At 63.3% G+C, this 26,971-nt stretch overlaps 1 protein-coding gene and 1 non-coding gene across 4 annotated transcripts; one reads left to right on the top strand and one right to left on the bottom strand.

Moving 5' to 3' along the window:
• Positions 1-7,293: 7,293 nt before the first annotated feature.
• On the bottom strand, positions 7,294-16,488 carry NINJ1 (ninjurin 1). 2 transcript variants are annotated; one of them, XM_051846942.3, is made up of 4 exons: positions 16,392-16,488; positions 10,022-10,250; positions 9,143-9,315; positions 7,294-7,849 (listed from the first exon to the last, which is right to left on the bottom strand). In XM_051846942.3, exons 1-3 carry the CDS (start codon positions 16,455-16,457, stop codon positions 9,161-9,163), a joined length of 450 nt encoding a protein of 149 aa, XP_051702902.1. In that variant the 5' UTR covers positions 16,458-16,488; the 3' UTR covers positions 7,294-7,849; positions 9,143-9,160. The 2 variants fall into 2 exon arrangements, with proteins under 2 accessions (XP_051702902.1, XP_051702908.1); XM_051846948.3 differs by having other exon boundaries at positions 7,294-7,925.
• An 87-nt stretch (positions 16,489-16,575) lies between these two features.
• On the top strand, positions 16,576-26,375 carry LOC127482843 (uncharacterized). Of its 2 annotated transcripts, XR_016236384.1 has the most exons (4): positions 16,576-16,705; positions 17,300-17,528; positions 20,644-20,795; positions 23,172-26,375. It is a non-coding gene; the product is annotated as an uncharacterized LOC127482843 (transcript). The 2 variants fall into 2 exon arrangements; XR_011379291.2 differs by lacking the exon at positions 23,172-26,375 and having other exon boundaries at positions 16,578-16,705; positions 20,644-20,913.
• Positions 26,376-26,971: the final 596 nt, after the last annotated feature.

A 26,971-nucleotide genomic window follows, 5' to 3' on the forward strand; every position in this document is an offset into this window, starting at 1 on the left:
ACCCTCCGTTGTGGCCCTGGGTGGTGAGTGGGCACAGCAGAGGGCCTGGGCGCTCTGCTCTTGGCTTCCATCATCAGCCCCCTCGGGGCATTCCTGCATTCAGCAGTGCGAACCACCCACCAGGCAGCTCCTCCCGCAGGGCAGGGGCCGGCGGACACCCCAGCCCTCCCCGTTCTGTGGGAACCCCATCACTACCCTCACTTCACAGATGAGGAAGCTGAGGCTGAGTCCAAGACCACACTGCAGCCGGGGGAGCTCGTGGGCCCCTGCCCACGCACGTAAGTGTGCACGTATGCACATGCACACTCCGTGCGTATTCACTCACAGTACACGCACACACCCGCAAGGCCCTGGGAATGGGCCCTCTCCCGGCGACTTCCCCAGCGCTTCCTCTCACAAGCCTATTTAGGAGAAACAAGAACGCCTGCCAACTTGCAGAATCATCATGAATGTGCGCTTTCCACGGGGGGTTTCCGGAGGCTCCAGGGCAGGCCGTGCCCATGGGATGCCGCCGTGGACAGGACTGGGTCTCGAGCTGGTCTCAGATCCAGGCTCCCCGAGGGGCTCTGCTTCAGTCTCAGGTTCTCCCAGCACGCAGGAGTGGGAAGCACAGGCAGGCGCTCCACGATGTGGTGATCTGGTCTCCTGTGTGACTGCAGAGCCTCTGAGACCCCCATTGGCTAGGACGCTACCCCCCAGCGAGGAGAAGTGGCTTTGCAGACAGCCCCCAGGTATAGCTCACTCCACCCCTGAGCCACAAGATCAGAGCCTCAGTTTGCCCATCTGTGAACTGGGAACCTTCCTCTAGGAACCCTTGATCCCAGCTCAGAGCAGCAGGACTCTGGAGGCTACTCCACACTCCCAGGGGTAGTTAGATGCCTGGGTGACATACCCCTGGTGATATTGACAGGCATCTGGGTGATGGGGACAGTGCTAGGTGGGAGTGACAAACACTTGGGTCAAGGGTGTGAATTGGAGTTTGGCATTGTGGCATTTATGATTCCAGAATCCCCTGTCAGCACCAGTTCAAGTCCCAGCTGCTCCACTTGTAAAGATTCATTTATTTGAAAGGTGCAGTTGGAGGGAGACAGAGATCTTCTGTCTCCTGTTTCATTCCCCAGATGGCCGCAGTAGCCAGAGCTGGGCCCATCCGAAGCCAGGAGCTTCTTCCGGGTCTCCCTTTCCCATGTGGGTGCAGGGGCCCAAGCAGTCGGGCCATCCTCAGCTGCTTTTTTAGGCCATGAGCAGGGAGCTGGATCAGCAGTGGAGCGGCCGGGACAGGAAGCAGCATCTGTATGGGACGCCGGCGCCACAGGTGGTGGCCTTGACAGATACACCACAGCACCTGCCCCCACTTCACTTGTGTCCAGGTTCCTGTTAGTGTGCCTGAGAAGGCAGCGAAAGATGGCCCAGGTGCTTGGCCGCTGCATCCCACATGGGAGACCAGGATGCGGTTCCTGGCTCCTGGCTTTACCCTGGCCCAGACCTGAGTGTTATCAGCCATTTGGGGAAAGAACCAGAAGATGGAAGGTATTCTCCCCCTCTTCTTTTGAATAAATAAATACATAAATCTTTAACACAAACAGACAAAAGATTTGAGTGGGCATGACTTGCTCAGGAGAGGCCACAACAGGTGCTGAGTTGTAGTCCCCGCCAGGATTGTCCACAGGTGGTTCTGTGGCCTGGGAAGCTCTGAGACCTGGAGAACTCGGAGCTGCTGGAATAACCTGTAAGGCCGATTCCCTGGGTGCCATGGGCAGGATGCCATCCCCTAAGCGGGATACGCCAGTCTCCTGGGTATGGGTCCTCAGTCTCCCGGGACTGCCAGCTTTGTCCCCTCTGTGACCACCCAGGCCCTGCCCTGAGGTCCACACCTGCCTCGCCCTCTGACCAGGCTGGGCTCCTGCAGCTGAGGTCTGCCAGTCTTGACCACAGCCAGGTGCATCCCTGTTGGCTGCCTCCTGGCCCCAGAGGGGAGGACATCAGGACATCCCTGCACAGGCCTCAGCACCTCTCAGGCCCCTTCCTCGCCTGATCCATTGGTGGCCATGCCTGGGGACGTAGTAGTCCTCAGAGGAAAGAGGCCACCACCAGCCACATGCACCTGCATAGCACTGTGGGGCACCTGTGCCCTCGCCAGCTGTGCCCCACAGCAGCCGCAGGACACGGCACACCCACCTGTCACTCATCCTGGATGTCCCGGGTGAGTGCCACCTGCTCCAGGACCTCATGACACACAGGTTAGAACAGCTGTCCCCTCCAGGGCCCCAGGCTTTGCTCCCAGGTGCACATGTGTAGGAGCCGCTAGTGGTAGGAGAACTCCCACCACCGGAGACTGGGGGGGGGGGGGGCTGCCCAGTGGCAGGAGCCGTGTGACAGAGCCCAGGTCGTCAAGGACAGACGGCCACGTCACTCAAAACCCGGAAGTGCAGCTGCAAGTTGCACAACGTGGGGTAATGAGCGTGTCAACTCTGCAGGCTCAGGGTCAGGTTGTGGGGGGCACTGACACTGCTAGAACGGGGTGGCTATTTCCAGTTCCTGCTGGCCAGCATCCCAGGGCTGAGCCCTCTCTCCCTTACAGATGGCCCTGCCAGTGTCCCCAGATGCTCCTCGGCCACTAGGGCTGCCGCTGCTTGGGTCTGGGGGCCCCTGCCCCTTGTCCTGCACACGAACTCCAGACCAGCCCAGGGGCAGAGACCTGGTCACAGGGTGCGGTCTGAACACCTTTCCTTCTGTGGCTGGCATGAGGGTCTGTGAGGGGTGGGGCCTGTCATGTTCCCCACTGCCTTAGCACCTGAGACAGCCCCCAAGGGGCCCCGTCACTGCTGAGCCTCGTTCTCACCTGTAAGGTGGGTGTAAGAATAGTGACCCCTGCCAGGGAGTGGGCACAGCGGTGCAGGACAGCACCTGGTGTTGGGGCCTGGCTCTAGGAGCACCTGTTACGAGGCAGTAGGACCCCAGATCTTAGTGGGCTGCAGAGATGTGAGGAGCCAGGGCCCCGAGGAGAGGCCTGGGGCCAGGTCTCAGGGCTCCTCGGCCCCCACTTCCCAATGGCCCCACTGCAGCCATGGACGGGGTGGGGCAGAGGCCCTGCTGTGTGGACCTCACGTCCATGGCTTTGTGGGAAGAGGACTGTTGGGCTTAGGCCCAGACAGGCACGCTTCCTCCAGCCAAATGGAGCTAGTGTCCCCTACGAGAAACCTTTGCGAGAAAGATGAGAACAGTCAGCTCCCCGATTTCAACAGGGACACCGGGCAGAATTGGAACCACTGCCCCCCCCAGCCCCGCCCAGCCCCGCTGCCCTCCTGTGGGCAGGTAGGAGAGAAGGTCCCGAGCAAACAGCTAACAGCTGCCTTCTCAGCACATCCAGAACCAGAGGATTAACCGGCCCAGTTCGCACAGGGTGACGGCAAGGAGACTGAGCCACGTGGGAGGGAGCCTGCAGATCCCCCAACCCACACTGCTGTGTGCAGCCTGCTAGGGGTGAGTGCCGTGTCCACACAGGGCACCTGCATGATGGAGACACCAGCAAGGGTTCCTGGGAGGGAGTGAGGCGCTGGGATTGGGCCTTGGGGTGACAGCTGCTTCCTCATCAGGGGACATTTCCCCAGGAACAACTTGGAATAAGCCATTATGCTCTGCATCCATCCATCCACCCACCTCTGTTCAGTCAAGCGTCTATCCATTTGTCCTCTATCATTCTCTCTCTCCTGTATCTATCACCATCATTATCTATCATCATCTGTCACAGCTATCATCTATATCTCTCTCGTATCTATCGCCATCACCTCCTCTATCATCCATCACCATCCATTTACCCACCCATCTAATCGCCTCTCTATCGTTACAATAAAAAGGTTAAGAAAACCACCTGGGGTCGGCACCGTGGCTCACTAGGTTAATCCTCTGCCTGCGGCGCCGGTTCTAGTCCCGGTTGCTCCTCTTCCAGTCCAGCTCTCTGCTGTGGCCAGGGAGTGCAGTGGAGGATGGCCCAAGTGCTTGGGCCCTGCACCCCATGGGAGACCAGGAGAAGTACCTGGCTCCTGGCTTCGGATTGGCATAGATCCGGCTGTGGCGGCCATTTGGGGGGTGAACCAACAGAAGGAAGACTTTCTCTCTCTCTCTCTCTCTCTCTCTCTCTCATTGTCTGTGACTCTACCTGTCAAATAAATAAAAATCTTAAAAAAAAAAAAAGAAAACCACCTTCCATCTCAACCAGCCCCGTGGTCACCCCCCCCTTCTATGTGACCAGCCCACCTGCCCCGCCCCAGCTGGCTCCTCCCCCAGCCCGTTCTTTCTGCAGCACCGGTCCTGCTCCGGCCAGCCTCAGGGTTTGTCTCAGACTGTCCCAGAACTGGGAACATTCTCTCCGATCCAGCGTCACCTGCTGGCTTCCCCATAATCTGATGCCACCTCCTCCACCTGGCGGGTCCTCTTCCTTACTTGTTGGCTGGGCCCCTCACTTATGCTCCAGGTGCCCCCACCATGGCTCCCCTGGTGAACAGATCCAGGTTCCTGGGGCCAGAGCAGGCCACACAGAGGGGCCTGAGGGAAAGTCAGGCCAGAGAGGACATGTTAGGGTCCTGGACCCCATGAAGAGGGTCACGCCTGCTCTGTTCTCTCCACCCCGACTAGCTCCTGGGCCTAGGTTTTCTGTCCATCCCTTGGTGTTTGTGGTGGGTGCATGGCACCAGCACATGTGGATGAGGGAGTGGGTTTGGCCCAGATGTTCACCAAACACCTAGTTTATTGCCACAGTGCTGGGGACACAGGCAGTGGGGGTGGCACCATGATATGGGGTGCCAGACCAGGGCCTTCAGTAGCAGACCGCCATGGACAGAGCTGGCTACCCCAGGCTCCAGAAGCCCCAGACGGGAGGACTCATTGGCAAGGTGCCAGGCCTGCCACGGGCCAGGCTCAGACACCACGCCAGGTCGTACCGGTCACACTGGCCTCTACCAGAATGTGGACGGTGACTCTAAAAAAGACACCAAGGGCAGCACAAATGCAAACAGTGGCCAGAGCAGTGAGCAGGAGGGGCAGCCGCGGGCAGTGGTTGGGAAGGCCCCAGGAGCGACCTCAGGCTGAGCCCCAGTGCCCGGTGAAGGCTGGGAGGAGGCTCCCCTCGCGCAACAGCACGTTAGAGCGGGAGGCAGTAACAGCTGGGGTGGGGGCCGGGGTGGGGGCCAGGGCCATGGGAGCTAAGGCACACCCCCCTGGCAATGGGCTGACACCCCACCCTCAGGCATCAGGGTGCCTCGGTAAACACCAGTCCTGACCGTGAGGCCCCGGATGTGTGGGGGGAACCGTGCCCTGTCCTTAGCGCCCCTGCCCTCGGAGTCCAACCTGGTCTCAGTGGCCCCCCCACATCGGGGCTCCCCCTCCAGCCCATCCGGGTGAACTTCCTCTCCTGGCAGAGGAGGAACTAAGCCATGTATTGGCCAACATTTGGGTGCTGGCCAGAGACCAGGCTCCCGAGGGCTTCCAGCCAGCCCACAGTGGAGCCACCCCAGGGTGCCCGCGCTGGGCAGGGTGCACCTGGACCACCCTGCCCAGGGTCTGGAGGCACCGGGGCTCCTGCCTGCACAGCCTGTAGCACATCTGCCCACGTGCTCTGCAGCTCAGCACAGGGTGGACTTGTTCCGCATACTGGCTATTTCCAAAAGCTCTCATGATGGGACAGACACAAGGACTGTGTGAACAGTGCACAAGCACCCCACTCCCATCACCAATGTTTGCCAGTCTGGCTTCTCCTACTCCACCCCCCCCCGGGGGTATTTTATTTATTTATTTTTAAAGGTGTGTGGGAGGGGGGTGCAGGGCAGAGAGGGAACACGCTTCCAACTGCTGGTTCACTTCCCAGAGGCCTGCGAGAGAGCTGGGGCTGGGCCAGGCTGAAGCCAGCAGCCCGGAATTCAGTCTGGCCCCCAGGGACTCAAGTACTTGAGCCATCAGCTGCTGCCTCACTGGGTGTACATTAGCAGGAAGCTGCAGCCAGGACTTGAACACAGGCACTCCAACGTGGGATGCGGCATCCCAAGCAGTGTCGCAACCACTGAGCCAAACGCCCACCTCTCTCTTTACTTTAAAGCAAAGCCAGGGGGAGAGGGCGGGGAAGTGGGGGCTGCAGGGGCTCTGGAAGGCTTTCCTCTGGAGGGAGAAAGGCTGGTGGGAGATGCCCAGGTATCTCGCCTGCAGGGGGCCAGGTGCAGGCACCTGCAGCAGGACAGACAACACAGATGGGAAGCGCCGCCCCAGGTGCAGGCACCTGCAGCAGGACAGACAACACAGATGGGAAGCGCCGCCCCAGGCCACGAGGGGACCGGTGTGTGGGGAGATGCAGGGATGGGCTGGGAGGGGTGGGGGGCAGACCAGGACGGCTGCTGTAGCCCCTTCTCTAGGGAAGGGTTGGGGAGAGGGAGGAGATGAGGGCTTAAAGGCTGGGGCCGGGGAGCTGAGCTTCCCCTGGGTCAGGGATCAGAGCAGGTAGCCCCAAGACTGGCCCCTAGCTGCCCTCCTCCCGTGGACAATGCCCCTGCTGACCACGCCCAGCACCAGATCACACTGCGGACAGGGCGTGGCTTCATGTGTGGCTCCTGTGCAGGCCAGGAGCTGCAGGGCCCAGGGGAGGCATTTGGGGATTCAGATGTGGCTGCCCCTCCCTGACTCCTGGGTGGAGAGGCCCCAGGAGAGGACAGCTGGGGTCCTAAGTCCTCAGTCTCCGAGCTGCCCTGCAGGTCCCTGGGCCAGGTGTCCTGGAACTGCCTCATGGGTGCTGCAGGGGCCGGAGCAGAGCAAGCGCCTGCTGTGTGCTCAGACGGCCAGCTGGCAGGGGCGGGGGTCCAGGCTGGGCTCTGTTTGATCTTATTTCACTCTAAGGGGCACAGCAGGCCCCGGGTCAGGGTAGTGAGCCCTGCAGGGTCTCCGTCTTGCAGACCTGGGCTGAGCTGCCAGCTCGAGTCAGGCCAGCAAGGAGCCTCCGTGCTCCCGCCTCTGTGCCCTGCAGGCCTTCCCAGTTCTGACCCCGTGGCCGAGTGGAACTTGCCCCTCTCACGGGTGCCGGGGAGGTGGCCAGGAATCCCCCAGCAGGGCGCTATTGGGTGTGTAAGGGAGTCTCTGTGTATCCGACAATAACTGCAAGTTATAGAAGCCCTTGGACTCAGCCTCCCGCCCCTATGCCTCCATCCCCGACCCTGGGAGGTGCCAGAACCAAAGTGCTCCCCAATCCCAGCCTCTGAGCCGCGCAGGGAGCTGCCCACAGCGGGGGGCGGGCAGCACGTGGAGGCCAGCACAGAGGATCAGGGCTTTATTAGTCATTCCTGATTAGAAAATGCGGGGCTTGGGCTCCCGAGGAGGGGGCAGAGGCTCTGCCGGTCACTGCGGGGCAGGGCCAGTTGCCCATGTGGGCACGGCTCCCTCTCGATGGTCGCCAAGCCCAGGCACTGAGGTCAGCAGGGAGACTGGGAGATGGGGGTGCTGGTGCATCGGCGGGAGGTGAGACGACTCCTTGTCCCTCAGGAATGTCCTGAGACGGAGGCCGGCCGGGGCCCTTGGTCTGGCCCATCCATGGACCTGCAGCTTGTCCCCAGGGAGCCATGACCCTTCTCCGGGCACAGGACGCTGGGCTGTCCAGTTCCAACCTTCTGGGCCTGCCACCGGCCCACACACACAACACAGCGGCCCCCTGTGCGGCAGTCGGCGCGGTGGCTGGCCGCTGGGCCTGGTCCAGCAGAGGCCGGCCTGGGCTCTGGAGGCTCCGGAGAGTGCCACGCACAGCAGGTGATGCCACAGGACGCAGCGGCTCCCGGGGTCAGGCGAGTAGGCTGCAGGGCAGTTGCGATGCAGGCTTCTAAAAGGTGGACGGCAGAGCGTGAGGGGTTCCTGGTGAGCAGCCCACAGCACTGGGCTGTGTGGACACTCAGTATCTAGAGCAAGGGCCCGTGTCACACTGTGAGTCACACAGTCTGACCTGTGCAAGGCTTCTCAGCCCTCCCAGCCTCAGTTTCCCTTCTAAAAATTGAATGAATATAGCATTCCTGGGTCACTGCCAGAATTGGAAGGCCTGGCCCGGTGCAGAGGGCTGAGGCCCCGCAGCTGCGACCACGGCCACCCACCAAGCCCAAGTGCCTGCCCCAGCTGCTTCCATCAGCAAGACATGGAGCAGCCCCAGACTCGGGGTCCCTGAGGACAGCCCATGGGCATCGTGGGGTCCCCGAGGAGGGCAGAAGCTGAGAGGACACAGGCAGTGTGCCCTCTTCCCGGTGGGCAGACTACGCTTGGGGAAACTTAGGACGGCATGCAGGGCGCTGCGAAGGAGGGAGTGGGCTGGCCCCCAGGCTTCTGCAGGGAGCAACTCCAACACACAGATGCCATGTGGGGCTGCCCAGGGCCCGCCCCTCAGGGCTCACAGCCAGGGTGTCCGGGGCCTGGCCACGGCCACGGCCTGGGTGCCTGGGAGGAGGCCAGACACTCCCCAGGCAGCTGTGCAGCTGCAGGCTTGGCTCCCAGTGTCCACGAGGGCCACCCTGGAAGGTCAGCTCTCCATCCTCCCACACACAGGCGCCCTCCCTGAGCACTCACTGTCCCTGCGCGTCCTGCTGTGGGTGCCACCTGTCAGGCACGCTGACAAGGCACACCCAAGGAGGCAGTGTGGGCTGTGGTGTGGACAGCCTGGCTGTGCCCCGAGTCACCCAGTCCTCCCTTTGGCTCCTGTGCCAGGCTGAGGGTCCCCGGGCAGGTGCTTGCCCTCTCGGAGCAAGGGCAGAGGGCGGGGCTGAACATGGCGTGGGACGTGCCTCCTACAAAGGGCCCTCCGCCTGCGTCTGAGGAGGGGTTCAGCCTGAGTCTGTCCCCCAGAGCAGGAAGCAACACAGACCCTGTGAGGTCCCGGGGCGTCTCGGGGGCTCTGCCTGAGGGGCCACCCTGTAGCCGTCCTTCTGAGGGGGCTGAGGAGGGAGGAGAGCCCCCCATTTCCCAAGCAGTCTGTCTAACCACGGAGCCCACCAGACCACAGGCGGCCAGACAGGCCACGTGGATGCCGACGAGGGTCCCCAGCCCAGGAAGGCCCCCGAAGCCAGCAGCTAGCGACCCACCCGAGAAGCCGCCCACCCCCACCCCGACCCCCACGGCCCTGCCGGCTCACCTGGCCCTGCCGGCTCCCCTACTGCTGCGGCGCCGCGTCCGCCATGGGCTTCTGGACCCCGAAGGCTGTGATGAAGATGTTGACCACCACGATGACGAACACCAGGCCCGTGGCCAGGTTGTTGAGGAAGTCCAGTTTGGCGTGCTTGGCCGGGTTGTTCAGGTCGTACTTGACTGTGGGCAAGAGAGCGGTTGGTGGTGCCGAGACAGCCCAGGCCCCGAAGCTGGCGCTCACCCAGCCCAGGCTGTGCCCAGTGAGTTTGGTCCCCCAGAGAAAATCACATCTGTTTTGCTAAAACCCTGGCAACAGGGACGCTGGCTGGGGTGGCCCAGGCTGCATCCCGCCCCCCCCCCCCTCCATCTTCTGTAGCTCCACAGGGACCTGAGGCCTCAGTGCAGATGGGACGCTGCTTGGGGCCAGGCTCGGCAGAGCTGTGGCCCCCTGGCTGCCCACATTCCCGCTCACGCCCACTTCACAGCCGGAACAGAGCCAGGGGGCCCTGGGGCTCTGGTGGCAGACAGGCAGGCCCTGGGGAGACCAGGCTAGGCCCGCCCCCTTCCCACTGTCTGAGGTCAAGGGGCTGTCAGTTACGTAGTCTGGGGGAGAGGAGCGTTGGGGGCTGCAGCCACGCTTGGCGTCTGCACTCAGCAGAGCAGGCCACCAGGAGAGGGCTGGGGGCCAGGGTCCCTCACTCCCCTCCTGGGTAACTCGGCCATTCTTTCACTGTAGGACGGCCGGCGGCTCTAGCCAAGGTCTGTGCAGGGAGCAGGGAGGGCCCGGTAACCAAAGCCCCCCAAGTCTGAGGACCGCGAAACGGCACTGGGCTTTTGCAAGGTGGGGGGTGGGGAGGGGAGCGGCGTGGCACCGCCCCGGGCCTACCGAGGAAGATGAGCAGCACCCCCACGCCAATCTGCAGCGCCAGCGAGATGGAGATGAGGACCACCAGGGGCACGAAGAAGGCGAAGCTGGGGCCCTGCTCCACCACGGCCTTCAGCTGCGACGCGTTGGCCATCAGCAGCGCGATGTCCAGCATGCTCTCGGCCGCGCTCTTCTTGTTGGCGTAGTGGTTCACGTTGATGGGCCGGTGCCTCCAGCCCCAGCGGGGCGGCTGCGGGGACAGGGACGGGGATGGGGGCGGTCAGTGGGCGGGGCAGGGAGGGCTTCCTGTGCCCCCACCCGGGTTAAGTGCTCACTGCTGTAAGGAGAGAAGGTGCTGGCTCTATAGACATCCCCAGAATGATGTCCTGGAGAGACAGGAGACGCAAACAGCAGGATCAGGGCACGTGCTCCAGGTTTCCACTCGGCAGTGGGGGGGGGGGGGGGCCTCCCCCGCCTCAGGACCTGGGCTCCTGGGCAGCGGCTGGAAGGGAAGTGCCGGATCCCTCCTAACACTGGCCTGTGCTCAAAACCAGCTCTTCCCGGCTGCCCCGCCCCAGCTACTTCCTGTCCTCAGGCTGCTGGGCCAGCAGCCCCCAGAGCCTCGGTGGGCCCCTGGGCACCTTGCTGTGCCCCCCACCACCTGGCAGATGCTCAGAGGAGGCCTGGGCGGACTGCACAGCTGGGCTTAGCTCCTCCATCTTCAGAGAAGTAACACAGGCACACAAGTACCAATTTTTTCTCTCGGCCCCAAGCTGGCGCCTGCCCCTGGGGCCGGTCCCAGCCTCTGCCCAGCGCTGCAGGCCAGTTTCCACATCACCTCCCAGCTCACAGGCCCAGCCGGCCAGGAGGGGCCTTGCCGGTGGCCCTGCCCCAGATACCCTCACGCTCCGAAGCCCTGCTGCCCACCACTGCCTCCAGGGAGCCTCCGAAGACTCCCCTGACAGGACACAGCTGTCTCCTGCCCTGTTCGTGGCAAGGCGACTCCCAAGCACCCAACTTCTCTCGTGAGCAAGCCACTCGGCCCCCCTCAAGCTGCACCATCGTGCCCCTCCCCAGTCACCCAGGACAAATCACTGCCCCCTCATCCTGGCCCCCCGTGCATAGATGCCCAGGTGGCAGGCCCTGAACCAAAGCCACCTGGGACGCTCGCTGGTTGCATTGCAGCCAGTGTCTGGGGCCCAGGGCACAGCCGGCCTCTTGGGGCTGCTCCAGGGGCTCCTGTTTCCGGACTCATGAAAGATGCAGGGAGGGGCAGACTCGCTCAGGCCACAAATACTCACAAGGAAAACACCAGGGGCGGCTGGGACAGGGGCAGAGGCAGGGGCTTGGCTGTAATGCGCGCGGTTTGAAGCTTCAGGTTCATGTGAAGTCACGGCCCAGGAGGAAGGGCGGTGGGCTCTGCCACCTGCACCCAGGCCAGACACTGCCACAGCCGGCCTCCAGTGTCAGCTGCGGGAGCTGACAACACCAGGCTCCGTCCCCCCTAGGAGCCTGTGCCCCGGCCCCAGGACAGCCCCTGCTGTGTGCCCACCGAGCCCCTGGCTGGCGGTGCCTCGGCATGCTGAGCCCTGGGCGTCCGGGGCTGCTGGGCTGCAGTGGGCACATGCTCCTACTTGCACAAATCAGAACAAAGCGCCCTTCCTCGAAGGCACCCTAAGGCCCACCCAGACCCCAGCCTAACAGTAAGGGAAAACAGGTGCAGGCCCTCTGAGGAGCTCCCACCCTCTGAGGAGGCACGTACATGTCTACACATGGGCTCATAGACACATATGCACACATACGGGTACACGCATGCAAACACTTGTGCCCAGCCACATCCTCGTACACGTGTACCACAGAACACACATACACATAGAATACACACGTGCATACATGTCCCAGACATGCAAGGTACACACACAGACATAGCACACAAGTATACACAAACACAGGCATGCACAAATTCAGTGCACATGCACACACCTATGTGCACTTGCAGCACACATACATGTGCATATGCAGTCACATGTATGTGCAAACCCAGAAACACATATAAGATGTATTCGCATGTAAATATGCACACCATGCTGCGTATACATATGTGCATACACTACACACACTCTCGTGTGCACACGTGCAGTCACATATAGATGCACAATCACACACACCACATACATATACACATGACGCAGGCACCCGTGACGTTCACATAAACACACATGTGCCCAGGCTAACTGTGGTGCCCTCTGGCAAGAGGGAAAATTGCTTTTTCTTCTAGGCTCTCTGAGCCACTTAAGGACCTTACAGTCATGGGATCTCGGGCAACCTCGTGCTCCTGGTCTCAGGGAGCGCTCAGACGCGTGAATGCGCACGTCAGCAGCAAGCCCCAGCTCTCAGCTCCCCCAGCCACAGAGCCTGCTGTCCTCATGCCAGGTGGGGTTCAGTGTGGGGGGTACCTAATTCAGAGCCACACAGCAAGGGAGGGCTGTGCCGGGATTTGAACCAGGGCCCCGGGGTTTCGGGGTCCTGTGAGTGACACCCCTCCACAAGGGTCAGTGGAGGTGGGCCAGGGGAGGGGCCTGAGCTCTCAGAGTCCCCGCTCCGGCTCCAGCAGAGTGGCCTCAGTCTCCCACATGTGCCACTGGTTGGGGTGGGAGGCGGGCACCCGGGTGGCTCAGAGCCCCAGGGCCCCAGGGCCCCTCAAGGTGAGGGTGCTTCCAGTCCTTTGGCCATCTTCTTCCTGTTCGACCTGCACCACGATAAGGAGGGCAGCCGGGCTGCAGGCCTCTGCATGGGGTCAGCCCCAGCTCCCCACAGCCTGGCCTTGGCCCTGACAACAGGGCCCCTCTGCTACCCCAGTCCCCCCATCTGCACATCGAGGACCCCCTGTGGAAGATCCACCCATCCGTCGAGTGTCGGAGTGTGTCACTCTCCCATCCCACAGGCCTCAGAGGGTACCAACCTAGGGGACCTTGAGGAAGGAGCAGGCCAGAAATCGAGCCCAGGGCTGTGTGCCCTAAACCCCGGGGCTGCCCCAGGACGGTACGGATCGTGAGACCCATGCAGGCAGGGAGGGGGCTGCACTCCAGGCCTCCTGGGGTACTCTGGGCCTCGGAGCCCGAAGGTGACCTCTGCACAGGTAAGTCCCAGGCAGTGTGGCCAGGGGCCCTGTCCGCACAGGTCAGGGAGCCCCATGGGCCTGACCCACTGCCGGGAAGAGAGCCTGGCCAAGACCTGTCCCGTGGCCCGGGTGCTGCAGGGAGCGCGGACCCTGGTTAATGTTCACCAGGGCCAGCAGGACTTCTCCCGAACTTGAGTAACAGCCAGGAGTGCGGCGGGCTGGGTCTTTCCTCTGGATGCCGAGGAGCCTTGGTGGGGAGTCGGCAGGGCTCACAGTCCCTGCTACCATGGACGGTCCGTTTCAGCGGTCATGTGTCCCAGGGCCACCTGCTGAGCACCCCCAGTTCAGGTGGGAGGGGCACAGGGACAGGAGAGGGTCTGAGCCAGGCCTGTGGAACCCAGTTCGGCCATAAGCCACTGGTGCTGTGGCCTCTGATTCCAGCACAGCCTGCTCAGGGATCCCGGCCCTCAGCGTCCCCCAGGTGCTGGGGGACTGAGGACTGAGCCCCTCAGCTACCGCCTGGGCCAGGATCTGCCCAGGGCCCGGGCGTCCCTTGTCTGACCCACACACACGGGGGCATGAGCCCAGCCTCAGACTCGACTCCGCTGAAGCCACCTGTTGGGGGTCACACGCAGCTGGGCCGGGGTGGGGGGCTTTGGGGCCCACCCCTCTGAGTCCCGTGCCGTCACTACCTCCCCTCCTTCCCAGCCACCTGAAGGCAGCCCCCAAGCACCTCCCGGCTCCCAGGACTGTGTGCCTGGCAGGAAGCCCCAGCCAGACAGCAGGAAGCACGGGAGGGGGCAGCTCCCCACAGCAGCTGGGCAGGGCTGGGCTGGGCAGACCCACTTCCGACGGGCTCAGCACTGGTCGGGAGGGACCTCAAGTCCATGGCAAGGTCAACTTTAGAACTTGGCCAAGACCCCGCCAGCTGCGGGCCGTGCCAGGAAAGCAGAAGTGAGGAAAACAGGAAAACTCCTGGCAGCCGCGGGCCCGCACGGCCAGCCGGCCAGTGCACAGGGCGGCACTCTCTCCTCCCCAGGACCCTCGTCCCAGGGGGCTGTTAGGGGTGGGGGAGCAGAGCGGCGCCAGAGGGCTGTGTCCCCAGCCCGTGCTGGGTAGCTTCCGCTGTACGGCCCCACATATAACTGTTCCCAGTGCCTGGAGATGCCCCGAGCATGACCCCGCCGTGGACCATTTCCAAGCAAAATTGATGTTTACCACTGCGGTGCTGCCGGGCACACACTGGCTCAATCCCTGGGCCCGGCAGCAGGCACGGGGCAGGTGTTGTGGGGGTGGGGGCTTCCTGCTGCTTCCAGCTGACAGGGCTCAGCTGGGTCCCGCGGCTGAGGAGGCGCATCTTCCTGGGCCTCGGCCAGGTGAGCACGGGGCCTCGTCTTGCAGAACAGGAAGCGGAGCCCCCGCTCCGGGCCCTTTCTGAACCTCTGCTGGTGTTACCAGGGGAGACGGTCTCCGTGCAGCCGGTCAGTTACAATGACGTCACTGTCACCTGCCCGGCCTTGCTCCGAGCACTCTGTCCCACTGCCGTCAGCCCTCACCGTGACCCTCTGCGGGGAAGCGCTGCTAACAATCCCATTTCCCCGGGGGAGAAACTGAGGCACACAGTGCTGGCTGGACGTGCCCAGGGAACGAGGCAGGGCACTCAGGTAGGAAGGGGACGGAGGGCACAGAGCAGGTGGGGGAGGCAGAGTGGCCTCAGAGACTGGCAGCCTCCCAGGGAAGCCTCTGCCTGGGACCAGAGACTCCCCCCCGGGGGGGATGTGTGCCTCAGGCCGGCTCCTGTCCCCAGTGTTGGGGCCTGCATGGCCTCTCCCATCTCTCCCAACCCACCCCATGTAGGTCCGCAGGCTGCCTCAGGGCCTTTGCTCCTACTGTTCCCTCTGCTCAGATGCCCTTCCACGGACCCCCGCAGCAGCCCCTTGGAGATCCAACACTTTTGTCTTTGCTCCTCTACCTGGTCTGGGGCTGCCCTCTGAAAGCAGCTTGGTTGCAGGTGGGGAGGACAGGGCTGCATCACCCTTCCTCTGGTCCCCAAGCCAAGACAGTGACACCCCCCCATCTCCCCTGGCCCGAGATGTGCCCAGACCCTGGAAACACAACCCATCCTGCTGCCTGCCCAGGTGAGCAGAGACGGTGCTGAGTACAGGGCACAGCTGGGCAAGGTCAAAGGTGGGGCTGGCACCCTCCTTTCAAACCAGATCCAAGGCACCTGCCCACTTAGTACCTGATCTGCCTGCCCCATTGCCCTGGGGTCATTTCTTGTCTCTATTTAAGAAGGCTCAGAAAGGTGAAGTGACCTCCCTGAGCACGCACAGCCGGGGTGCCCCCTGCTCCAAAGTGCTCACGCAACAGGCAGAGCCGGGTCCCTGGGTCTCCCATGCTTGGCTGAGTCTCTCGGGGCACTGGCTTGTCCTCATGTCTAACCAGGTGACAGGCGTCTGTGCAAAAACCCAGGGCCACCGGGCCTCTGACTCTGGAGGTCCTTCCACCGGATGTGGCCTGTCTCCACCTCGCTAGAGGAGGCCCTCAGGCCAACACCTGGACAGTCTCGCCCATAGAACCTAGGCCGGCAGGAAAATCCCGGAGGGCTGCCAGTCCCCACCCCCACCCCTGGGTGGGAAAAGGAAAGAATGTCCAAAGTCAACAGCCAGAGGGCCATGCCAGGCCCTCAGAACAGCTAGGTCCTGGGATGGAGACTCCGGGCTCAGAACCGTAGGAGACAGGAGGAGGTGCCCCAATTCCAACATAGGGGGGCAGGGGCCACTGCCAGGCCTGCAAGAGCCCCCAGCACCCAGAGGCCAGCCAGGGCAGGCTCAGGACAGGCCCCACCGGGCCTGTGGGTGGACAGCCCGGAGGTGTGAGGGTTGTTTCTCGCAGGCAGACGCCGAGCACCGCGCAGCCCCAGTTCCCCACGAGGCGGCCCGGACCGTGCGGTCACTGGGTGACGTCGCCGTCTGTCCGCCGCTGGCCTGCAGCCACACGCTGTGGCTCCGTTCTGCCCACCGCGGGCGCGCAGGAGACGGCGGCTGGAGTCGGCGCGGGAGGCGGGCAGCTAGGGCAGCGCGCCGCAGAGCTGGGGAACCCCGCGCCCCTCACTCGCCCCGCGGCCAGTGCCCGAGCCCCGCTGGTCCCCGACGGGGCGCGCGGAACTCGGCGCAGCGCCCCCACCCGCACTCGGGATGAGGCTCGCACAGGTGCCCGTAAGGCTGGCGGGGGGGGGCGGGGAGGGTCTCGACGCCGCGGGGGTCTTACCGAGGCGTCGGGCGAGCCAGGTCGCGGGTCGCCGTTGAGCTCATACTCCTCGGGGCCCGAGTCCATGATGCGGCCGCTGGGCCGCCTGTTCCGGCCTGAGCGCGTCCGCGCCTCCGCCTTGGGTCCCGGCTGCGCGCCCGGCCCGCCCCGAGGCCCGCCCCGGTCCGCCCCGGCCCGCCCCCAGACTCCGCCTCCGCCTCCGCCGGGGCGGGCCGGGGCCTGGAGGCCTGGTGCTTGGAGAGGGTGCGTGGGCCAGGACGCCCCCCAGGCCGGGGCGAGGACGGCGGGGCCCTCCGGATCCTGGCTGCGCGGTGGTGAGCAAGGCAGGCCCCCTCTGAGCCCCCGCCGCCGACACTGTAGATCTACAAGGGGGCGCCAGGGACTGCCTGGCGGGGCTGTGCCCTTACTGAGTTTTACCCTGGTGGGGGCTCGCCCGGAGTGGGGGGGCACAGGCCTGTCCACCGCGCCCAGGCGAGGGTCAGGTCCATTTGGGCACCCTGTGCCTGGGCCACTTGTGTGCTGGCTTCCCGCCTTCTGAACCTTGGTTTTCCTGCTCCCTATCTGTGGAGCAGCAGCAGGGCTGGGCTGCCCTTGGTGCCAGCCCCTTGGGCATGACGCCTTGCGGGTGGGGGTAAAGCAAATCGGCTCGTCCAGCCCTGGGCTCAATGGGCCCTTGTTGCCCCGGATGTCCCTGGGGCCTGTTGCACTGTGGGAAGCCAGGTGGGATGCGGAGGGCAGGGAACGCTGTCTTCCCAAGGGGGGGGGGGTTGCAAGAGCTTGGAGTAAAGGCTGCACCCCGTGCCCTTCCCTTCTGGGCCCCGGAGTCACCCCAGACACTCCTCTGCACGCCCCTGACTTGTGCATTCTCCCCCCCCCCCATCCTGTTCCTGCCTCCACTGGGAGGCCAGGTGGGGGCCAGGCCTCCAGGACTGTGCCTTCCAGAATTGCCGCCCTGTAGCTACGTGGACTCAAGCAGATGGCTTAAGCTCCCTGTCTGTGCCCTCGGCGCAGAGCCGGGGTTTGGTCAAGGCCTTGGGAGCCTGATCTACAAACGGCAGTGCGGACAGGTCAAGCATGACGCCTGGGTCACCACCACAGGCACCATGGGGACCAGCGACGGGCACATCGGCCAGCCCTGTAAGACCACCGAGTGGGGGAAACTGAGGCACACAGCCAGAGGCCCGGAGGGAAGCCACAGTCAGAACTGGGGGAGCATTGCACCTGTCTCCCTGATCCTCATTGGTGGAGGTTCCCTCAGGTGGGGTTGACCTCATCCAGGTGGGCTGGCTGTGTCCCCCATACCTCATCCCTGCTGGGGAGGGGGCTAGATTTGTAAGAAAAACCCAAGGCCCAGAAAATGCAGGTCACAGGACCGGCACTATGGCATGTCGGGTAAAGCCACCACCTGTAGCCCCCATATGAGTGCCGGTTCGAGTCCCAGCTGCTCCACTTCTGATCCGGCTCCCTGCTAATATGCCTGGAAAAACAGTAGAAGATGGCCCAAGCATTTGGGCTCCTGCACCCACGTGGGAGACCTGGAAGAAGCTCCAGGCTCCTGGCTTCGGGTTGGCACAGCTCTAGCTGTTGTGGCCATTTGGGGAGTAAACCAGCGGATGGAAGATCCGTTTCTCTCTGTCTCTCTCTCTCTCCTTCTTTCTCTGTAACTCTGCCTTCCAAAAAAAAAAAAAAAAAAATTCAGGTCACTCTGAGGGATTTATCAGAAAACAGGGCTCTTCTTGCTGACCCATGGTCTGGGCCCCTTCTGTGCTTGGGGCTGGTTGCTTGGCCTCTGTTTTCCCCAGCTGCTCGTTCTTCAGCCTTGTACCCATCTGGGGGCTGAGTGTGCGGGCTGCCCTGGAAGCCCACAGCTCTGCCCTGCAGGCTTCCATGGGGGTGGCCCCCCAACCCCCGACCCGGGGGAACTGAGGGTGGGAGAGGCTGGCCCCGCCCTGGCCCTGGCTGGGAGGGGTGTCTCAGGTGTGTGGATAGTGGTGGTTACTGCTCTCAGCCGACCTGGGTCCCTCTGCTTGTCCATGGGCAGCGGGAAATCCAGAGCTGTAAGTGTCAGCACCGCCCACACGAATGTCCTCCCTGGGGGGCAGCGCGGGCACTGGGTGGGAGGGCCGTGGACGCAAGTCCCCGCCTCGCCACAGTCCCTGCTGCTGCTGTGTGGCCCATTCTCCTCTGCTTCCACGAGGAGGAGGGGGAGAAGGGGTTGCCTAACATGGTGAAATCGGCCTTGGGATGCAAACCGCGCTGTGCCAGCCGCCTGCGGGGGCTGGGGCAGCACCTCTCCCCTCCCCGCCGGCTGCTGCGGCTGTGTGACGGCTGTGTGGGCTGTGTGACGTGGGAGCTGGGCCCGGGCTGCCCCCCAGGGTGCGAGAGGGACTTCCCAGGCCTGCTGTGTCATCCTCCTTTGCCTATGAATGGGTGGTTCCCAAGAGAGAGAGACCTCGGGCTCTCTACACAATGCCCTCTGCTGGATCCGGTTCAGGACAAATCTTAAAGGGACAGTGCCCACAGGGTCCCGCTGTGCACCTGCTTCCAGGTTCCCCACGGTCAGATGCGCCGAGGGTCCGCGTGGACGTGACCGGGGGAGGTGTCTCCAGGAGCGATGCTGAGGCTTGGCGTGCATGCAGACAGACGCACATGCACAGACATGCACCTGGTGTCTGTGTGCGCCTGGGTCTCCGGCTGCTTCTGTGGCCCCAGGAAAGCTCTGTACACACCTCTCCCCATTAAAAGGCCCTCACTGATTCCTCTGGGGCTGGCGTTGTATGGAGTCCACACCCTTCTTCTGAGCTGTGTGGTGGGATTGAGCTTCCTTGTCTATAAAGTGGGGACACGGGGCAGAGGGTGTGCATGAGGCCCCGAGTGGACTGGGGGAGAGGCCGCAGCAGGCTCAGGACTGAGGTCTGGGTGCATCTGGCCCTGGTGGCCCAGAGACCACAGGCACTGAGGAGTCCATGCGTCCCCCAGGGTCTCACCCAGACCTGCCCCTGGACAAGGCCTCTGCAGGCAGCATAGCCTTCTGTAGGCTCCGAGGGTGGGCCCCTGAGACCGGCCCCTCCCCCACCCTTGCTGCCCCAGGGACACCCACGTGACTGCGAGGACACAGAGGGTGCCTTGGCCCTGGGAGAGCGGCGGTGAAAGCCTTCCATGCTCCCATGATGGGGAGCCTTGGGAAGCGGCCGTGCCCAGCAGGGGGGCCTGCCGTGGCACGGAAGGGGAGAGCGAGGCTGGCAAGGCGGCACACACCCAGGTGGCGCAGCCGCGAGAGGCAGCCGGCTTGCAGGCACAGCTCTGGGCTCTGCCAGGCCACAGCTGCCGGCACATGCCCGCCACCAGGGTGGCCTGGGGTGGCAGCACCTTCCTGGGAGCGGGTGGCCCAGCCAGGGCCAGGCGTGGCTCAGCTTAAGAGCCGTCTCCTGGTGACAGCGGTGCCCGGGGTCTGTGTTTCCAGCAGGCGATTCCAGGGGCCACAGCTGTCGCCCAGTCAGTGCATAGGGGGCGGAGGCGGGGCAGCGGGGAAGGCAGTGTGGCTGCCCCACTTCCGGAGGGGGAGAAGAGAGGCAGCTGGCCCGGGGACCCCGTGGTGGGGGCTCCTGGAGCAGGGGGCAAGGGCGTGGCTGGTCGAGCGTGTTGGTGACCAGGTGACCGGATGATGTGCAGGTCCCTGATGGCCTCATGGTATCCAGCAGAGACGGGGACACGCACACGGCCACGCAGGGAGGCAGAGCTGCCCTGGGAGACCACTGAGCCACAGGAGGCAGGTGGATGTCCACTGCAGGGGTGCGGCTCTGCAGCTGTCCTTAGCACGGACACGGGCAGCCGGCTGCAGGGCACCATGGATAGAGGATCGAGACAGACAGACAACTGTCTGGGCTCCCTCCACGGAGCGTGTCCCTCTGGTCTGTCTTCACCGGTCTATGTGTCCATCTCTCACCTGGCCAGGCTGTGGCTGGTGCCAGCTTGCTTTGTGGGCATCTGTGATCCCCAGCCCCCCACGCAGTGGCAGGGAGAGTAGTCACCCTGCTATCTGTTCTCCCCTCCCCCTCAGTGCAGACTTGTCATTTTTAGCTCCACCCATGGCTTCCCGGATTCTGAGTTGAATTCCCTAGTCTCCCACGCAGCGAAGTGTACCGTGTGGCTGCGTCTGGTGATGAAAGATGGAAAGATGTGTGTGCAGCATCGGGAAGGGACCTTAAGCAGAGGATGTATGCCCTTTTTATTAGTTCTTCCTTCCTACTAGATGGAAACTGGATGTAATGGCTGGAGCTGCAGCAGCTAGTCTGGGCAATGAGGAGACTTTCTGGACATGGGCGCCTCCCATGGAGATGAAGACTGACACAGGCTGAATCTGCACCCCTGGGAGAACTGGCTGTGCCCCCAGACTTCTCAGGTGTAAGGCGGGAGCTGGGAAGCTATCCTGTTTTGATCCTTGTAATTTTGGTATTATCCAATACTTCCCCCTGATCTCAATCCCATTTTGAAAAAGAAAATCCGATGATGCCGCTGGCCAGATTTAAATCTATGAAAACTCTCACTCTGGACCTGGACCCTGCACACCTCCACTGTTGGGCCGGCTCCTGCCCCGCCTTTCCTTCCCCTCCCCTCCCCTCCCCTCACCTCCCCTTCCCTCTCCTCCCCTCTCCTCCCCTCTCTTCCCCTCCCCTCCCCTCTCCTCTCCTCTTCTCACCGCCTCCTCCCCTTTCTCCCCTCCAGCCCCTACCCTTCTTTTTGCTGCGTCCAGTTTTCCACCTCAGGGTCCTTGTGTGCCCTGCCCCTCTGCCTGAATGTCCCGTCCCTGGTCTCTGCGGGGCCACTTCCTTCCTGGCACCTGAGGGCAGCCCCGTCTGTGAGGGCCCTCTGTGCCTGGGTCGGTGCCTGGCGGCACCGCGCATGCGTGCACATGTGTACATGCGTGCATGAGTGTGCCCGTGTGGGTATGTATGTGCAACTGTGTGTGCGTGCATGCGTGTGTGCCCTGCCCCCACCCAAGGCCAGTGTCCTGGTGAGGGTCAGCCTGGGAGGAGGGAATCCACTTCAGAGCCCCCAGGGCTGTTGGCCTCCGCACAGAGCCTGGCCCTGCCACTCCCTCCTGTCTGACCTCCAGGCACGGTGCCCAGGTGTCCCTCGGCCCAGCCCGAGCTCAGCAAACCACTAATGACAGGGCTGCCCGGCCTCCTTATTCTTGGCCCCAGCAGTGACCGCTGCCTGTGGCCACAAAGCCACCAGCCAGCGAGTGCGGGAGTGAGGCCAGGTGTCCACGGGGCAGGTGGCCTGTGGCTTGGTGACGGAGACATCGCGGGGGGCCAGCACCTGCCCCCCTTCTCTCCAGCCGTCCAGGCTCAGCTGGGCCTCCACTGCTGGCCTTGACCCGTCCCGGGAGACAGCCAGGCTGGCAGCCCCACCCTGGGGCTGAGAGGAGGGGCCTCTCCCCCGTGTGAGGCCGAGTCTGGATGCTCGGTGCTGGCCCTGGTGCTCGGTGCACAGTCACTGCGGGACCCCTGGGAGCTGCGTTGGCCAGCGGAGGCCACAGCCCCCACCAGCAGCCCCCGCTCCCTCCCGCTCTACCCAGGGCCAGGCTCCTCTCCTCCAAGCCTCCTTGGCTCCTCCCCAAAGGCCCCGTGCTGCTGAGGTCTTCCCTGTCTGTACAGGGACGCCCCTCCCCGCCACATCTGACACCCCTGGACCACTTTCCCACAGTGCGGGTGTCGGACGGTTTTCCCAAAGAATGCAAGGCCGTGGCAGCACCCCCTAGAGGCTAAGATGGGAAGGGCAGTCACTGCTGAGGGACATGGTGGCCCAGGCCTGGTGAGAGTCATCCCACTGAGGGGTGGTGATACCCATTCCTCAGGCAGGGAAACCGAGGCTGTGAGAGCCGAGACTTGACCCAAGGTCTCCTGTGTCCACTCTGCGCCCTCACGTCTGTGGGGATGCTGGGGGAAGCCCTGTGCTGCCCCGCTGGACGATCACAGCCCACCACAGACCCGAAGCTCACCCCCAGCTCTGCTCCCGGAGGGGAGACCCTGCAGATGCCCTCGGAGCCTGTGGCAAGGCCTCAACCCCTCCACTCCCTGTGGCAGGGAGGGGACAGCGGTCAGCCAGTGACCTTCAGCCCTAGCCCCGTGCCAGGGGACACTGCGGGCCCGCGGGCTGGAGGGGCCTTTTGTGCCCTGTGTCCGGCTGGGCCTGTGGTTCTCACACCGGACAGGCAGGGGAAGCCCTTGGAGGCCCCGGCTCACGTGGCCAAGGCCTGCACTTCTCCCCAAGTCCAGGGGTGCCGGTACAGCCGGCCCGGGGACCCCCCCCCCTCCGAGTGCTGGCTGGGCCGGCCCTGCTGGACTCAAGGGAGGACGTGGGCCATGTGGTGGACCAGCCCTTGGGCGTGGTGGAGGGCGGCCAGGGGCCAGCCCTGGTCAGGCGCCCTCGCTGCCACAGCAGGGTCCGTCGGGCTGTGTGCTAGAGGCGAGTGTGCGGCTGCGGTTGTCTTCCTTGCAAACATCTGGAAGGCGACAGGCCCAAAGGGGGACCCTGTCCCAGCCCCAAGGATCGCCAAGGCGCCTTTGTGCCAGTGGGGACAATCGTGACCAGGCTGCTGGTGTCCTGGCCGGGCAGTCTCGGGCTGAGGATGCGTCACCAGGGACACTGCTCCTGGACGGTTTGTCCCTGAGGTCCCAAGTGGGTGGTGCTAAGAGTGTGGAACCTGAGCCCCTGGAGGAGGGGCAGGGTGGGCCCATGCTGTCGGCTGACCTCTCTTTCCATTTGTCTTTTTAGGATGTATGTATTTGTTTAAAAGAGTTACAGAGAAAGGGAGCCAGAGAGAGCTTCCATCTGCTGGTTCACTCTCCAGATGGCCGCAGTGGCCAGGGCTGGGCCAGGCCGCAGCCAGAAGCCGGAACTCCATCCTGGTCTCCATGTGGATGGTAGGGGCCGAAAGACATGAGCCATCTTCTGCTGCTTTCCCAGGCCATCAACAGGGAGCTGATCGCAAGTGGAGCCTCGGGGACTGGAGCCTCGGGGACTGGAACCAGGGGTGTGATAGGGGACCCTGGTGTCACGGTGGTGGCTCACCCTACTGTGCCCCCTATGGTGGCCCTGAGCTCTGCTTCTGTCCTTGTGAGCAAGGCTGATAGGGAGGAGTTGGGTGTAGAGGTCCCGGGGGTCCCTGCCTGCCTGGGAAAGAGCCCTTGGGTCCCTCCTCGTTCCTCCCCAAGGGCAGGTAGGTGGTGCCTGCCCTCCTGGCTGGCTGTGGGCTGCTCAGGGCACCCAGGGGCAGAGCCACCACCCGTGCAGACCCCAGCCCTCCACCTCAGGCAAGTCTGCCGACAGCCAGGCCCGTGGGTGACCGCTGGTCTCTGCGTGGGGCGGCTGCCTGCCCAGCCTGTGCACGTGACCCCTCCGGGGCGGCACCCCAGATGCCACATTTCCGGTCCCTGGCTCGGATGGCGTCTAGGCTGGCAGGGGGCCCAGCCGGGCAGGCCCGTTGCTGGGCAGAGCCTGGGCGGCGTGCAGCGGGGTCGCGCCATGGGCGTCTCACGAGCTGATGAACGCCCTTCTTGCACAAAGGGGGCATTTATGGGCCAGGGCTGGCGAGCTTCTGTCTGAACACAGGGAGGACAGAAATAGCCTTTCACAGCGCGCTGGCAGGGCTGGGCCCGCTCTGGAAGGTGTCGGCTTTCCAGCTCTTTCTCCGAGCCGGGCAGCCTGTCCACAGTCGCTGGCCAGTTCCTCATCCCGTCCCGGGAGACAGAGCCCCCTCTGCTGAAACTGTTCTGGAGATAGGGGGAAAGAGAGAGAGACGGGGTGGGGAGGGGGAGGAAACCCAGGCTAGGCCTCCCTCGGGGCGCCCTGCCTCGATGGCGCCCCATGATGTGACCGGACGCGAGTGTGTGTCTCAGGTGACACGCACGGCCTCCCACCTCTCCCGCGGTGGGGGATGGGGGTGCCGGAGGAGGCCCTGCGGCCACCGGTCCTTCCCAGCTGTCCGGCTTGACCTGTGCTGTTTCTGCTCCTGAAAAAGCACAGACGGACACGGGCAGAGATCTGCCATCTGCGGGTTCACTCCCCAAGTGCCCACAGGCAGAGCCAGGAGCCACCCGCTCCACCCAGGCCCCGCACGTGACTCAGCACAGCCTCCAACGGGCACTCCCACAGGGAGCACTGTGCCACACACCTGCCCCGCCCCCACTGCGCCAAACGCTGGCCCCCAAGGCTACCTTTTTGATTTTATTTGATTTAAGTTATACAAGCTTCATGTATTTTTTTTTTTTGACAGGCAGAGTGGACAGTGAGAGAGAGACAGAGAGAAAGGTCTTCCTTTGCCGTTGGTTCACCCTCCAAAGGCCGCCACAGCTGGCGCTCTGTGGCCAGCGCACCCTGATCCGAAGCCAGGAGCCAGGTGCTTCTCCTGGTCTCCCATGTGGGTGCAGGGCCCAAGCACTTGGGCCATCCTCCACTGCACTCCCTGGCCACAGCAGACAGCTGGACAGGAAGAGGGGCAACCGAGACAGAATCCGGCGCTCCAACCGGGACTAGAACCCGGTGTGCCGGTGCCGCAAGGTGGAGGATTAGCCTAGTGAGCCGCGGCGCTGGCCATGTATTTCATATATACAGATTCAGGAGCATAGTGACACTTGCTACCCTACCCCCCCCCACCTCCCTCGCTCCCACCCTGCCTCCCCCTCCCTCTCCCCACTGTTAATTTTCACAAACCCCTATTTTCATATATGATCATATAAGTAAGCCTCCACTATGTAAAAGAATTCAAGAAACCTGCACGGTGAGCACCAGATGAGCACGGGCGTACGCAGCTGTCAGGAACAGGAACCGGCTTCTCTCTCCACGCTGGTGCCCCCGGCTGGCGGGGCCTGGCTTCAGGCTGCCCGGCCTGAAGCGGAGCCCACAATAGGCACCAGTCCTAGTGGTGTAACTGCAGCACACGGCGAGTCCTGCGAGGGGCCGAGGTTCCCCGTGCCTTTGCCGGGCACCTGTGTGGTCCCCGGGGTCCCTCTCCCCCTGCCCTAGTTCCTTGTTGGGTGACAAAGGCCCTTCTCTAGGAGGCTTGCCTGTTAGGGACAGCGCTGTGTGTGCACTTCCTACTTTTCTTTCTCTCCCTTTTTTTAAAGGATTTATTGTATTTCTTTGACAGGCAGAGAGAAAAAGAGAGAGAGAGACAGAGAGGAGTCTCCCATCCACTGGTTCACTCTGCAGATGGCCACAATGGCCGACAAGGCCAGGGCTGGGCTGGGCTGGAGCCAGGAGCCTGGAACTCCGTCTGGGTCTCCCACACGGGTTGGGGGGGTGCCATGTTCCACTGCTTTCCCAGGTGCACCAGCAGGGAGCCGGATCCGAAGGGGAGCAGCTGTGGGGCCTGTGCTGTGGCGCAGTGGGTTAAGGCCCCGGCTTGCAGCACCAGCATCCCATATGGGTGCCGGTTCAAGTCCTGGCTGCTCCACTTGTGATCCAGCTCCCTGCTGATGCACCTGTGAAAGCAGTGGTGGATGGCCCACGTGCTTGGGCCCTTGTACCCGTGTGGGGGACCCAGAGGAGTCTCCTGGCTGCTGACTTCTGCCTGGCCCAGCCCTAGTCATTACGGCCATCTAGGGAGTGAACCAGCAGATGGAAGATCCTTCTTTCTGTCTCCATCTCTCTCTCTGACTCTGCCTTTCAAATAAATACATCTTTTAAAACAATTTAGGGCCGGCGCCACGGCTCACTAGGCTAATCCTCCGCCTTGCGGCGCCGGCACACCAGGTTCTAGTCCCGGTCGGGGCGCCAGATTCTATCCCGGTTGCCCCTCTTCCAGGCCAGCTCTCTGCTGTGGCCAGGGAGTGCAGTGGAGGATGGCCAAGTGCTTGGGCCCTGCACCCCATGGGAGACCAGGAGAAGCACCTGGCTCCTGCCATTGGATCAGCGTGCCGGCCGCGGCAGCCATTGGAGGGTGAACCAACGGCAAAGGAAGACCTTTCTCTCTGTCTCTGTTTCTCTCTCTCACTGTCCTCTCTGCCTGTCCAAAAAAAAAAAAAAAAAAAAAAAAGATGCTTAAAAAGAGTCCGCCCCATCTTACTTTGTAAGTAGACAGAAAAGGAGGAGACAGCAGCGCCTGAAAGGGGCTCGGTGTCTCCTGACCCCCATCGGAGGCGGGTCTCTCCGCCCCCCCCCCCCACAGGTGGGAGTTTCCGGGCACTGGCAGGGAGGCCTCTGGGAGCGATGGGGGGGGGAGTGAGACCCTGATGTGCACCAATCAGAACCCCGCCCCCTGTCCACGCTTCCTGGTGATGTCTCAGGGAAGGGCCCGAGGCCCAGTCACAGCAGAGACGCCTGCAGGGGGCCCACACCCAGGGGGGCCGGGCGATGCCACAGGCAGGTCGTAGGGGTGTGGGAGACCCCAGGGTCACACCTCTGGCCCACTCGGCCCACAGTGCCCCAGTCGTCAAATGCCATGATGTCCACGGCGTCGGGGTGACGTCACCTGTGTGCTCATACAGCACTGTGACACGGGCCCCTCTCACAGCATCGGTGCGTCCTGATGCTGCTCAATTGTCGCCTCTCTCCCAGCCTGCTGGGCCCACCAT

This window comes from Oryctolagus cuniculus, chromosome 1 (assembly GCF_051225735.1).
Source record: "Oryctolagus cuniculus isolate XC-2025 breed Fujian yellow rabbit chromosome 1, ASM5122573v1, whole genome shotgun sequence".
NCBI lineage: Eukaryota > Metazoa > Chordata > Mammalia > Lagomorpha > Leporidae > Oryctolagus > Oryctolagus cuniculus.